The sequence below is a fragment of the Halichoerus grypus genome, chromosome 1, assembly GCF_964656455.1.
Source record: "Halichoerus grypus chromosome 1, mHalGry1.hap1.1, whole genome shotgun sequence".
NCBI classification, from domain to species: domain Eukaryota; kingdom Metazoa; phylum Chordata; class Mammalia; order Carnivora; family Phocidae; genus Halichoerus; species Halichoerus grypus.
The window spans coordinates 216,320,757-216,334,232 of NC_135712.1; the positions used below are offsets into that span (position 1 = coordinate 216,320,757).

Here is a 13,476-nt window from a genome sequence, read left to right on the forward strand (position 1 = left end):
GAGGGAGAAGCTGGGCGGGCAGCAGATCGGCAGTGCCAGGCTGCAGCCCGCCCCAGGCAGATGTGTGTTCCAGCTGAAGGGGGATCTTTTATGCTCACCCTGGGAGCATGTCAGTCCGGGCAGGCCGCCAGAGCCCCAGGGCTCGCCGCTGAGAGCAGGGAGGCGGCAGACCCATGGTCCAGCCTGAGGACCCACAACGCTTGGAAGTGAGAGAGGCAGGCCTGGACTGTGAGTCACCTAGGGGGTCCCAGCCCCTCTCTGGGCCCTGGGGACCCTGTCCCCAGGTCCTAATGAATCCTCTCCATCCCATAGGCTCCACCCTGGGCCAGATGGCCACCAGCCTCCCCATCTCTCCCACTCCCTCTCACCACTTGCCTGGGGCAGAGTACTCTTTGCATTCATTCAACAAATGTTTACTAAGCACCTGACTGGGGGGCTGGGATTCAGGCCACCTGTACCCTGCTGACAGTCGAGTGGAAGGGACAATCAACATGGTAAAGATTATGTTTAATAGATATTCTATTGTCCATCAGAAGGTGGTCAGTGTTACACAACTCAGAGTCAGGAAAGGGATGAGAAAGGTGCTGGGGGTGATGTCTGAGGGAAGACCTGAAGGAAGGGAGAGCTGGTGTCATGAATGCATTTGTGGGAAGAGTGTCTGGCAGGCGGTATGGCCCGTGCAAAGGCCCTGAGGCAGCATGGTGCCTGGCTTGTGGGAGAAGAAAGGATCTCAAGGTCCCAGGGGGGTGGGTGAAGGTGAGGACACTCAGAGATGGCAATCATTGTGCCGACAGGTATCAAACCCTGAGTCAGTTCTCAATGGTCTGTTGCCTAAAACTGCTCTCAACTCCCCACTGCCTTTGGAAAGAAACCCCAATCCCTCCCCACCATCCAGTTTGCCCCCCATTCTTCCTCACCATTCCTGGGCCCCAGAATAGGCTCTGGGAGGGCACCTCCTGACCTCCCAGCCGCCCTCAGCACTCACGAGCCCGCTTCCTCTCTAGTCGGGACAAGTCCAGGTCGAAAGCCCCCAAGCCCATAGAGTCTGGGGACCCTCTGAGTGAAAAATAGACCCGGAAGACAAAACAAGCCCAGGGCCTTGTGACAGGTCCCAGCGTTCAAGCCTCAAGGGCTATAGAGCCCACTGCCAGACTCCAGAAACACAGAATGTCTGATCAGCCATGGTGGCAGGACCCCTGGCCTGGGTCTGGAGCCATCGTGGTGCAGGGCCAGCCCTCGCGACCCGCCCGGAGTGGCGAGTGCCCACAGGCAGAGCAGCCTACCACCTTGGTTTCCCGCTGGCTGCACGACCAGGTTGGGGTCCCCAGCTCTGCTGACCTAGGATTCACCAGGATTTTCCTTTCCTCACAGAGATCATTCTCCCCGGTAGGTGCAAGGATGGCGTGGGAGGACCAAACTCTGGTGACCCCCCAACACGTCTGTCCCATTTTGTTTCCACTCTGTCTTCTACTGCTGGGCGAGGCCCTCACTGTAATGGGGAGGTGCTCAGGGGCTCCCGGTCTGGGAGGGGGTTCCCAGGGAAAGGGAGGCAGCCCCGTCTGTGGGCCCAGAGATGCCGGCAGGCCCTTCCAAGCAGCATCAGGACTGTGCCCTTGTTTCGTTGGAGGGACACCCCAGCCCTGCCCCTCTGCCCCCCCGCAGGTTGGGATCCCGAGACACTGGTTCCAGAGCCCCCAGGCACTCGCCAAAGATGATCTCACTGAATCCTGTGACTTCTCCATCCCGCTCTGGGGAAACCGAGGCAGGCTGCAGCAGGCTGTTGACGAGATCACCCCCAGCGGCGGAGGGCTGCACTGCTGCGCTCTACAGAGAGGTGGACAGACGGGTGGATACTTCAGTGCTGAAAGGCTACAAAGCTGCTTGAGAGTGACCCCATTTCTGCTGTGTCCACGTGAGGGGCGTCTCTGTGGGGGGAGGGTCTCTTAGGGAAGGAGGACCAATGAGGGGTCTGCTAAGGAGGCCAAGCCTCACTCGCCGCATCACAGAGCGTGCTCCACGGCATTCCTCTGGTGCCCAAGGCTCTGCTTGCCAGAAGCTCCCACACTTCCCGTCTGGACCCCTCTGCTCTGGGCACCCGGGATGCAGCAGGAAGCAGGATGAACCCAGCCATGGCCTCCCAGGGGACATAGACCCCTATGCCCACCCCTTCTGACTTCGGGGGAGGAGGAGGGTTGCACCTGAGCCCTGGTGCCCCAGCAGCATCCCCAGTGAAGGGCCAGCTCCTCACCACCTCCTCGCCCACCGGACCGCTGCCTGTCCACGACGGATCCCCCAGCCCCAGCTAGGCCAGGGGTGCCCAGCCAATGTTGCTGGTGCCCCAGGGAGCCCCAGGGCCTAGGGAGGTTGGCCCTGGGGCATGTCCAGCTGGGGTGTCCACAGGGCCAGGCAGGTGCGACCCCAAGAACCTCTGTAGAGGAGGGGCTCCCTGGGCCCCCAAACCCTGTTCAGTGGCATGCGCGTGGCTCCCTCTGGTGACGGCCGGAGGGAAGGGCGAGGCCCGCTGCTTCCCCCAGCCCTGGGGCCTCGCATTCCTCCCTGTGACCTGGGGTGGGGGGCAAACTCCCTAGGCTGTGGTGTGCGGGGCCTCCATAAAGGACCCCGTTCTGCCCACAGAAACCCAGAGAAACCACCTGCAGCTGTGTACTGCCACCCTGGGGGACGTGGTGAAGCATCTGGCCAGTGGGGTTGGGGCACACGGGTCGGCCACCACCCAGAGGGGTCGGGCCTCCCATTTCAGAGCCTGGGAGTCAAACCGGTGGCTCGTGGGCTGAGTCCATCTTCAGCATTTGGGGTATTGTTATGCTGGAGTTTTTGCCAACATCAGATTTCACATCCAAACCCTGATTTCTGGCGACCTCCTCCGGACCTGCTGAAGGTCTGGGCCCATGTCCAGAGGCGAGGCGGAGGGTAAACACAGTCCCTCGGTGGGCAGTAGGGTCTCCCTGAACGAGCCCTTTCCCTTCCCTGGGATAGTTTCCCCTCCAGCACCAGGCGGGAGGCCTAGATGGCACCTGCTAGAGCCCCCAGGTTTGGCGAGGCCCTGCCTCCTCCCATCTGCTCTCCTAGAGCATGACCCAGCCCTTCAACCCCGTCCATGTCGCCCAGCTTGCTCCAGGGGTCAGCCTGGGCTCAGCGGACAGGGACCCCCTTCTAGGGGTCAGGCTCAGGAGGGCCACCTCCATGGCTTTCCAGGCCTCAGCCAGCCCCTCTTGGGCTGGAGCAAAGTCCCAAGGGGCTGGTTCTACTGGGGACACCTGCTGGGGCTCTCTCATGAGGTCCTGGCTGCCCCCACCCCCACCTCCATCACACACCGCAGGGAGCTTCTAGCCCGGGACAGGTGGGTGCCAGGCAGCTGTGGGTACGGGAGGGATGCCTGTCCTGGGGGGGGCCCGGCCCTGCTCTGGAGCACTCACAGGGCCCCTTGAGGTCCTCTGCACCCCCCACCCCACCTTCACCTTTCATCCTGGGAACAAAGCTCCTGGCCAGCCGGTTAGCCCTGCCTCACCCCCATGCACCCCAACCGCACCCAGGACTCAGCACCACGTGGCGCTCACGCCCCTGCTAGCTCTCCTGTTAAGACCCAGGCGGTGCACACAGGAGCCCAAGGAGAAAGAGACGGGTCGGCCTTTCTTTATTGGTGAGCAGGCAGGTGGTGGGTGAGTCAGGATGCTGGGGAGCAGCTGGGGAGGGGGTTCTGCAGCGTGGTCGCCGGACTACTCCCCTGCAGCTGGGCGTGTGGACGGCAGGGGCAGGGCGGGCCAGCGCGGGCCCACCAGCAGCTGCGCGCAGAGCTGTCCTGACGCACGACACAGACCCGAGGCACCCCATCAGCACGGACTTCAGACAGGCAGGACACTCGCACCGTGCACGACCTGTGACCTTCCACAAAGGGTCCCAACAAGGCCCAGCAGTCTCAGGAGGTAGAGCCCCCGAAAAAGGCCAACCTGCCCTTCAAAACCCCCACTATGGGCTGGGAGGCTAAATGCCCAAGGGACAGGAGGGACAGGCGGGAGATAGTGGGAGGACAGCGAGGGGTCAGGTGGGCAGGGGCAGCTGAGGGGACGGGCTGAGGACAGGAGTCTCGCAGGAAGCTCACAGCTCCCCCGAGGCGCTCACAAAATGTTTAAAAAGGAAAAACAAACCCCTAAGGAACAGAATTCTATGTGTAGAAAACCCTAGTTTAGTTTAAAAAAGGAAAGAAACATTGTGATTAGACCCACGGTGTGGTCTGCTTTCGTAGGGCGGGTCTCCTTTGAGAGGATCTGCAAACACCAGACGCTGAGCTGCTCCAGACGGAGGCTGGACGCCTGTGCAGGGCAGGAGGGATGCTCGGAGCCCAGCCTGAGGCCGGCTGGGCAGCCCCACGCCCTCCCCTCCCCCCACGCCTCACCTCAGTTGGCGTTCCTCTGGCGCACGTTCTTGCCTTTGTCATTCACGTGCCCGCTGCTCTTCCTGGGGGATAGGACGGAGGGCTTCTGGGCGCTCAGGAGGACGGAACGGTGGCCCCATTCCCACCCAGCACGTGCACAGCGGACGCTGCCCGGGGGACACGGCCCGCCCGCCCCCTCCCAGCAAGGCCCCGACTTACAGAGGAGCGGAGCCCGTGTCTTCATCTGTGTAGATGCGCGGCCACATGCAAGGAGAGGGCAGGCCGTCAGGAGCGGTCCCTGCACCAGGCCCCTTGCAGGGTGGCACCAGTCCTGTTGGGCCCTGCCCTCAGTGTCCCTGCCTGTAAACGCAGGCAGCCAATCCTGCCCCCAGGACATGCACCCTCAGAACGAGCCGTGTGGGGTCACGGCCCGCGTGGCATCTGGGAGCCCTGCCCACAGGCGCCAGGCAGGAGGGCAAGCTCAGGCTTCCTGAACAACCTCTGCACAAAGTCAAGAGCTTGCTTGCTGCCACAACCCTTGGGCCCCAAGCAGCCGCCACCAGCATGGGTGGAGCAGCGGAAGGTGGTCACTGACCACGGAGGACACCCACCTGCAGCCAAGTGAGGGAGGACAGTGGGGCAGACGAGGCCTTGGGTAGGGAGCCCCCCGGCAGGGGACCCCGCCCCCCCCAACCGAACGGTGAGCGAAGGGCGTGTGGGCTCACCATCCAGGACCTCGTCCGGCTTCCGCCGCTTCTCGTAGATGAAGATGACAGTGACCAGCACCAGCACCTCGGCCACGATGCCCAGGAAGGGCCAGAGGGCGGCAAAGCGGTTTCGCACGCGCAGCACGATGACGGCCTGGCTGGTGCCTTCCGAGTTGGTGCCGTTGCACGCATACTTGCCAGGGTCTGTCTCCAGGTCCAGGTTCGAGATGTGCAGCTCCGTCTTGGTCTCCAAGGATATCACCAAGTACTTGCTATGGGAGGTGTTGCTGATGACCTGGGGGCAGGTGGACCTTGTAGGGACTGAGGCCGAGGCTGAGGCCAGCTCATCCCCAGGCAGACATGGGTCTCACCTGGTCCCCAGAGCTTTCCATCTTGTACCACACCCATTCGCTGACCGGGGGGAAGGAGTCCGACTTGCAGCCCAGCACGACCGTCTCCCGCTCAGTGGCATGCTCTGACCTCTTCACGGCCTTGATGTTGGGGAGCCCTACAGGGGAGACCGAGCAAGGCAGGAGCCTGAGCTCACTCTTTGGCGGTTCCTAAGTGGTGCCCTTGCTGGGTTGGCAGGCGGTGTCCTCTGCCCCCTCCCCAGATGCGCCCAAGGGCCGGCCAAGCTCACCCTTCACCTCGATTCTGGTCCTGCCCGCCAGCTCCGGGAGGAAGATGCACGAGTACTCCCCAGAGCGCTCATCCAAGTCCACCCTGTAAGCAGACGCACGGCAGTGAGCGGAGCACGCGCAGAAGTGCCGTCCTGTCCTGAGTTCAGTTCACGCCACGGCACGCTGCAGGGGACTCCTACCGACCGGAGCCGGAGCCAGGACCGGTCAGGAGGGACGAGGAGGTGCGGGGACATGACCGGGGGCCTGCGTCAGTGAGCCTGTGTGCCCAGCCGCCCTTGAAACAAACAGGACTCTCTCCTTCTAGAGCCGGCTCAGGAACCGACTAAGTCAAGGCTTCAGAGCAGGGCGGCCTGGAGTGCCCGTGACCTCAGTGAGCCAGGGACTCAGGCCGGGGAGAACCCAAGTCTGCCCGCAGCCCACCCGAGCCAGCGCCCTGGGGAAAGAAGGGAAGGGTCTCGGAGGCCAGCGCCACATTCAGCAGCCCCCGGCCCCTGGCTGGATCTGGGGCCTTGGCCATCTCACAGCCAGGGGGTGTGAGCAGAGCTCACGTCTAACGTCTGTCCAGAGCGAGCCCACGGACTCCAACCTTCGTTCCGACTGACCACAGAGACCGCGGGCAGCGACAACACGTTGGAGCAAGTGGGGTGCAGGGAGGGGCCTAGGGGTGATGCCCGCGGGCTGAAATGGGGGTCTGGCATCTCTGCAGGCCCTGGGGCAGGTTGGGGCACCCGCCTCTGGGCCCCACTCACTCATACTCCGTCTTCATGTCGGGCAGTGCATCCTCCTTGAGCACCTTGCCCCCCTTCACCCAGCGGTGGCCGATGATCTCAGTGGTGCTGTGGTTCAAGGTACAGGTAAGCCGTGTCTTGGAGCCAATATCATCTACGGAAGTCCAGATCCCGCTCCCTGGGGAGCCACATGAGAGGACGTGAGCAAAGGGATCAGGGCAAGAAAGGACCCAAATCCAGGGCCCCAAGCTGCCTGCCCACATGTTCCGGAGCCAGCCTGCCACGGCCTTGCCACGGCACACCCTCCACCCTGTCCAAGCGCCCTCCTGGAGGAGAGAAGTCACAAGCCTGAATCACACCCGGCTCCGTCTGCTGCGCTAGAGGGGCCTCGGGGCTGAAGAGCCGCCTGTCAGAACAGAGGGCTCGATGCAGTTTCTGTCCGGAAATGTTTTAACCAGCTGGGTCTCAGGTGTGGGAACAGAAGCCAATGACCAGCCTGGGTCCATGGACTGCTGGGCCCAGCTCCAGCACACACCTGAAATTCCTTTTTTAAAAGATAAATCTAGGGGCGCCTGGGTGGTTCAGTGGTTGGGCGTCTGCCTTCGGCTCAGGTCATGGTCCCAGGGTCCTGGGATCGAGTCCCGAGTCGGGCTCCTTGCTCTGTGGGGAGCATGCTTCTCCCTCTGCCTCTGCCCCTGCTTGTGCGCGCTCTCTCTCAAAAAAACAAACAAAAATAAAACTACCACCGCCCAGGCCACCATTCCCTCACTGGAAGCTCCTGCCGACCCCCCTCCCCCCACCAAAGCAAGGCCTTCCGAAGTGGGGCTCAGGGGCTCCGGCTGCCCCTCTGCTGGATGGCACCTCCTTCTGGAAGGTCAAGGTCTCCTCTCCCACTTGCCACAAAGCCACTATAGAGATGGCCCAGACGCTGCTGGTGGACCCCCAATGACCCTTCCATTTAATTTCCAACCAGACAAACTTCCCCAGTGGTTCGAGATGTTCTCTTTAGGAAGTGAAATGTGAACATCGCTTAGAACCAGAAGGTGAGCAACCTGCTGAAGCAGGGAGGGCCCCTCTGTAGGGAGCAGCTCCCCCTGGGGACCAGAGTTCAGGGAGGATGGAGCTGTGAGAACGAACCAGGAGGAGGACCCCCGGTCCACCCTCTGCACCAGAGGCTGAGCAGCGAGCCCACCTGTGTCCACATCAGAGCCCCAGCCCAGGGCTCGCAGCAGGTGTGGTGGGGACACTCCCATGCCCACCGGCGGGGACTTTGTAACACAGGCTCCCAGAGAGGTCTCAGTGCAACCGTTAGCAACTCTTCGTTTACTCAGTAGCATCTGTCACCCAAATTCATGTGTCCCAGAGGCGTCCCTTCTAGAAGACCATGCCCAGAGAATCTGGGCACAGAGAGAGCCACCCCAGGGCGACTGGCAGTAAGCTTTTTCCCATTTAGTCTGTAGGGAGAAGCTTACAGCATGAAGTTGGGTGAAAAATCAGAATAGGAGATGGAAGTACCAACAAGAAACAGGCTCCGTCGTCCACACAGACACCTAGTCAGTCACTAAGAAAATTTAACCTGAAGGGGCGCCTGGGTGGTTCAGTTGGTTGGGCATCTGCCTTCGGCTCAGGTCATGATTCCAGGGTCCTGGGATCTCCCTCTTCTCCTCCTCCCTCTGCCCCTTCCTCCCCACCCCCGACTCGTGCGCCTGCTCTCTCTCAAATATATAAATAAAATCTTTTTTTTTTTTTTGGATTTTATTTATTTATTTGACAGAAAGAGACAGCGAGAGAGGGAACACAAGCAGGGGGGGTGGAGAGGGAGAAGCAGGCTTCCCGCCGAGCAGGGAGCCCGATGCGGGGCTCGATCCCAGGACCCCGGGATCACGACCTGAGCCGAAGGCAGACGCTCAACGACTGAGCCACCCAGGCGCCCCTATAAATAAAATCTTAAAAAAGAAAAAGAAAAAAGAAAAAAAAGAAACTTTAACCTGAAAATCCAAAAGGGCAGCAGGCAATCTTTACTGGAGGGATATCACAGCGGGGCAGCTTTCTCGAATGACTCACAGGCAGAATGTGCCTGTCTCCTACTCAGAGAGTCCCTGGCACTTGAGTCCTCAGTGGGCTGACAGCTCCCCTCCCGTCCCGCTAGAACTCAACACCCGCGGGCCCTGGCTCCCCTAGAGGCACTTCCAGTCTGGGGGAGGAGTGGCGGCGGTCTCTGTGTGAAGAGGTGAGACCCGCGGCCAGGGTGGACAGGACACAAGGTCTCAGACCCCCAGGCAGGCAGGGGAAGAGGCGGACAGGAACTGCACGGAAGCCCCTCTCTGGCGCCCCGGGCACCTCCCACCCCCGTGGGCTCGTGAATACAGGTGTATAGCCTCGAAGCCTTCGGGCTTTCTGCTCTGGGGCAAGGTGGCACATGCCCCAAGGTCCTGGAGACAGGTAGACCTTCATGTCCACCCACCGGGGGTAGCCCAAAGACCATTCGCAGGACTCAGGACGGGTACAACGACAAGCAGAGGCGTGAAGCTGGAAGAGGGCTGAAACCCTTCTGTGGCAGCGCCATTTCGACCAAAGGATCCCCTCCCAGTGAGCTGCATTTCTCAGGAGTCACGATTTCCCAAGATTGCAAAACCAACAGCTCTGTGCAGGGCTGGGAGTGGTGAGTCAGGGCAGGAAGTGAGGCCAGAGACAGCCCCCCTCCCAGACCGGCCTGCCTCTCTAAAGCCTCAGGACTCGTGTCTGTAGCCTTGTCCCCTCACCCAGGGGCTGTCAGATCTGTCCCAGCTGCACCCTGCCTCCCTGGGGGAGAAAGAAGTGTCCCAAACACCACAGGCTTGAGGGCTACTCCCAGGGGGGAGCAGGGGACTCAGGTCTCAGAGAGAGGACAAGGCAGGGCATACCCCCCCTCCCCCTGCGTGTCTGAGGAACCAGAGGCTGACACCCCCGCCTTGCCTGAGGGTCACACGCAGCAGGGGACCGAGGCACACTCCACCTGGCTCCGGAGACGGGAGGGGGCACCCCAGGAATTCACAGGGATCCTCAAGAGCACAGGCGCAGGAGGGACGAACAAAGGAGAGAGCCCAAAAAGTAAAAAATCAGTTTTGGCCATGTGACTGTGAGCCCTGTTCTGAAGTCAAGTCACCTTCGTCTAAAAACAGCCACCCCTCCTCCATGCCCTTAGGCCGCCGGGCAGGGCACGGGGCCAGGCAGGCCTTATGGTAAACAGCCCAGGAGCAGGCATGAGGCTTGCCAGCACCCACCCTCCTCCCCACCCTCCTCCCCACCCTCCTCAGCAGCTCCGCTCAGGTAGGAGGAGCAACAGAACATTTCTGGGATGCCAGCCACAGGCTCTGGGCCTCTCCACCCGCCCCTCCCATCCCCTCCATCTGGCCAGGAGGGGGTTCCTGCTCCCTTCACCTGAGGCACAGACAGGCCACATCAGCAGCCTGTAGGACCCAGCTAGCAAACTGGTGCCCACTTGTGCCCTCCCAACCAGGCCTGCCAGGACCGTGGCGCCGAGGACAATCCCAGGGAGAGCCCTGTCCTGGGGCCTTGGCCGACATGGGTGCCAACCTGGCAGGCACTTGCTGCTTAAGTTGAGGAAACCCACTGTTGGCAGAGGACCCTGAAGAAAGTTTCTGGGAAGCTGACCCGGACAGGAGAGGCAAACACCATTGGTAATTCACTTGTCCCAGCAGAAAAAGGATGCATGGTATTTCTGAGAGTCCCCGGAGATGTGGAGCTGTCAAAGGTGGGAAAGAAGAGGACGCCTGGGTGGCTCAGTGGGTTAAGCGTCTGCTTTCGGTCCAGGTCGTGACCCCGGGGTCCTGGGATTGAGCCCTGCTCGGCGGGGAGTCTGCTTCTCCCTCTCCATCTGCCCCTCCCCACCCCTGCTCATGCTCACTCTCTCTCTGTTCTCTCTCAAATAAATAAGTAAATAAATAAAGTTCAAGAAAAAAAAAAAAGTGAGAAAGAAGAAAGCAGACACAGGTCCCAGGTGGATTCAGACACTGTGCAGACAAACTGAGTCCACGCCCCCGCCCCCCCCATGGTGTGCGAGAGGGCAGGAGCAGCTCCAAGCCCCCGTGCAGGGGTCCTCTCAGTCTCCCGGCTGGAGCTGGGGTGACTGAACCGGGGAATGAGTGCTTCCACCCTGTGATGAGGGGAGCGAGCTCAGGGGCCGCAGAGGGAAACCCAGAGTCCTCCTCACCCCCTTGGCCGCCCGCCCGTGGCCACCACCTCCAGCCACGGAGAGCTGTTTGCAAAGGCTCAAGGGGCGGAAAGCAGCAGCCTATCTTCCGCGTTCATCTTGCTGCGGGCTCCTATCGGAGTCTTCCAGAGATCCGCTGGAAGGCACGGCGGCCAAGGCCCTCGCCCAGAGGCATTCAGTAAACTGCCGTCTTGATTATAAGGAAGAGGAGAGAGGCCAAGTGAGACCTTCAAGTGGGTCACGAGTGAGTGGGGGAAGCTCTCCAGGAGGCCTCCCACAAGAGCCCCAGACCCTGCTCCGCACTTTGTTCCCTACAAGCCCATCACTGGAAATCTTTAACCAAGAACAAAACGGGAAGTCACAACACAGGAAGAAAATCTGTCAGGGACAGAGAGGCTGTGCTGCTCTCCCCTGAAAAACACGCTTGAATCCATTTTCCAACGAGCGCTCTCCAAACCACACCTGTCCACCCCCAAAACATTGCCCACTCCTGTGAACAGCTCTGGAAAATAAATGCTGTTTGGGGCTAAAAACAACCCTCTCAACAGTTCCTGCTCCACCCCGGGCTGCCAAGGCGACCTCATGGCGACCTTGGCACATGTCCCCTCCCGACCCGGGCCTCAGTTTCCACTCCTGTAACAGGAAGGGGTGGACATCTCCCTCTGTCCCCTGAAATCGGACATCAGAGGAAGCGGAGCGCGCTGGCTTCCCTCCAAGGGTTTCAGTGTTTGGGCCGACACCAGGGGGGCAGGTGCCTCCCCGGAGCACGACACGGGACCTAAATCCTGCCAAGAATGACAATCCCTTCCAGGTCCGGCGAGCCCACCGGCCGCAGGGGCACCGCCGCGCGTCCTCTCGAGGACAACAGCGCGCTAGCCAGGGGAGAGCCCCGGGCCTGGGCGGGCGCTGCTCCAGGCCGCACAGGCTTCACCGGGGCCGCGCGGGAGTCCCGGGGGGCTCTCCGCCGCCCCCTCGGCCTGGCACGGCCGGCGCGGGGCTTGGGGGGCGGGGGGCCGCCGGCTCCCAGGGGAGGGCGGAAGGTGCCCTCGTCCAGGGGTCGGCCAGCTCCCGGGTCCCCTCGCGCGCCCGGGCCGCCGGGGTCCAGGGACCCCCACCTCCAGTGTCGCCGGCCCGCGGCCCCCGCGCCCCGGCTCCGCCCCCACCCCCGCCGGGCGGGACGCTCACCTGCCCCGGAGCCGACCTCGGCCCTCAGCAGCGCCAGCGCCAGCACCACGAGCCGCAGAGCCGCCATATCGCCACCGTCCGTGCCGTCCCCGCCGCCAACCGCCGCCCGCGGCGCTATAAGAACCGGAGGGAGGGGCGGGCGCGCGCGCGCAGGGGGACGTCGAGGGGCAGGGACGCGCACGGCACGCCGGCCGCCCCCCTGCGCACGCGCGCGGACGCACGTACGCACGCGCTGGAGCGAGCCGGCGCCTGCAGAGGTCCCACGTGACCCTGATGGCCACGCCCCACGGCCTGGGGGCGTGGTTGCGTTGCTAGGAAACGGGGGCGGGACCTGCGAGGACTGCGCTGGGCCCCTCCTCCCTTTCTTCAGCCTCTCAGACTGTGACGTCAGAACAGAAGTGTAGACTCCCAAGTGGTTGAAATGCTCGCTTTAAATTATGTGTATTTTGTCACAATACGGAGAAGAAGAAAAGCATGTTGAAGGGGTCGGGATCCCTGTGAACAGGTGGGATGTGTGTCCTGAGCTGTGGCGGGCTGCCGGATTTAGCAAATAAAAACACCTGGATGGCAGTTAAGTTTGAACTTCGTTTCCTCGCATAAGGATCCCATGCAGTGTCTGCACATCGTTGTGCCAAGAAGGCACTCGCTATTTACCTGAAATTCACACTAACTGGCTGTACTGCATTTTGTCTGGAAAACCATGCTTTACCACAAATGCTTGTTTACTTACTTTTTGTTTTATTAACATTTTATTTTTAATAATAATAGTAATCTCTACACCCAAGGTGGGGCTTGAATTCACAACCCTGAGATCCAAAGATGCGTGCTCTACCAACCCAGCCAGACAGGCACCACTAGAACAAATACTTCTTTATTTATTTATTTTTAAAGATTTTATTTATTTATTCACGAGAGACAGAGAGAGAGAGGCAGAAGGAGAAGCAGGCTTCCCGCTGAGCAGGGACCCTGACTTGGGACTCGATTCCAGGACGCCAGGACCATGACCTGAGCCGAAGGCAGAGGCTTAACGAGACGGAGCCACCCTGTACTGGTTATTTTTAAGAACTGCAGACACCAGAGGAGCTCGGAAGAATTGAGAAGTTACCCTTTTGCAAGAGACACTTACAAGGGAAAGCCCGTTTGCCGGGTGTCTCCCTCACAGGCCAGGAAGAGGGATCACGCAGTCTCCTGAAACCCGCATGGTGGAGCAGGCAGGGACCTGAATGTGCAACCTCACCCTGTCCACCTCCCCTAGCAGACTCCCCACCCCCAGCCTCAGCTCTTGGCTTTAGCCGAAGGTGGTTTTTAAGGGGCTGGCTTTGGTCATTGGGGAGCGTTTCTCCGTTTGTTTGGTTTTTTTTAAGATTTTATTTATTTAGGGGTGCCTGGGTGGCTCAGTCGTTAAGCGTCTGCCTTCGGCTCAGGTCATGATCCCAGGGTCCTGGGATCGAGCCCCACATCGGGCTCCCTGCTCCACGGGGGGCCTGCTTCTCCCTCTCCCACTCCCCCTGCTTGTGTTCCCTCTCTCGCTGTGTCTCTCTCTCAAACAAATAAATAAAATCTTTAAAAAAAAAAAAAAAGATTTTATTTATTTATTTGACAGATAGCACAA

The 13,476-nt window shown here is 60.8% G+C and overlaps 1 protein-coding gene across 2 annotated transcripts; it reads right to left on the bottom strand.

Annotated features, from left to right (window-relative positions):
- Nucleotides 1-3,636: 3,636 nt before the first annotated feature.
- Nucleotides 3,637-12,023, bottom strand: BSG (basigin (Ok blood group)). 2 transcript variants are annotated; one of them, XM_036100786.2, is made up of 9 exons: nt 11,865-11,979; nt 9,422-9,507; nt 6,488-6,644; nt 5,738-5,820; nt 5,469-5,605; nt 5,116-5,392; nt 4,610-4,634; nt 4,412-4,473; nt 3,637-4,328 (listed from the first exon to the last, which is right to left on the bottom strand). In XM_036100786.2, exons 3-8 carry the CDS (start codon nt 6,502-6,504, stop codon nt 4,413-4,415), a joined length of 600 nt encoding a protein of 199 aa, XP_035956679.1. In that variant the 5' UTR covers nt 6,505-6,644; nt 9,422-9,507; nt 11,865-11,979; the 3' UTR covers nt 3,637-4,328; nt 4,412. The 2 variants fall into 2 exon arrangements, with proteins under 2 accessions (XP_035956679.1, XP_035956678.1); XM_036100785.2 differs by lacking the exon at nt 9,422-9,507 and having other exon boundaries at nt 11,865-12,023.
- Between the last annotated feature and the right edge of the window lie 1,453 nt (nt 12,024-13,476).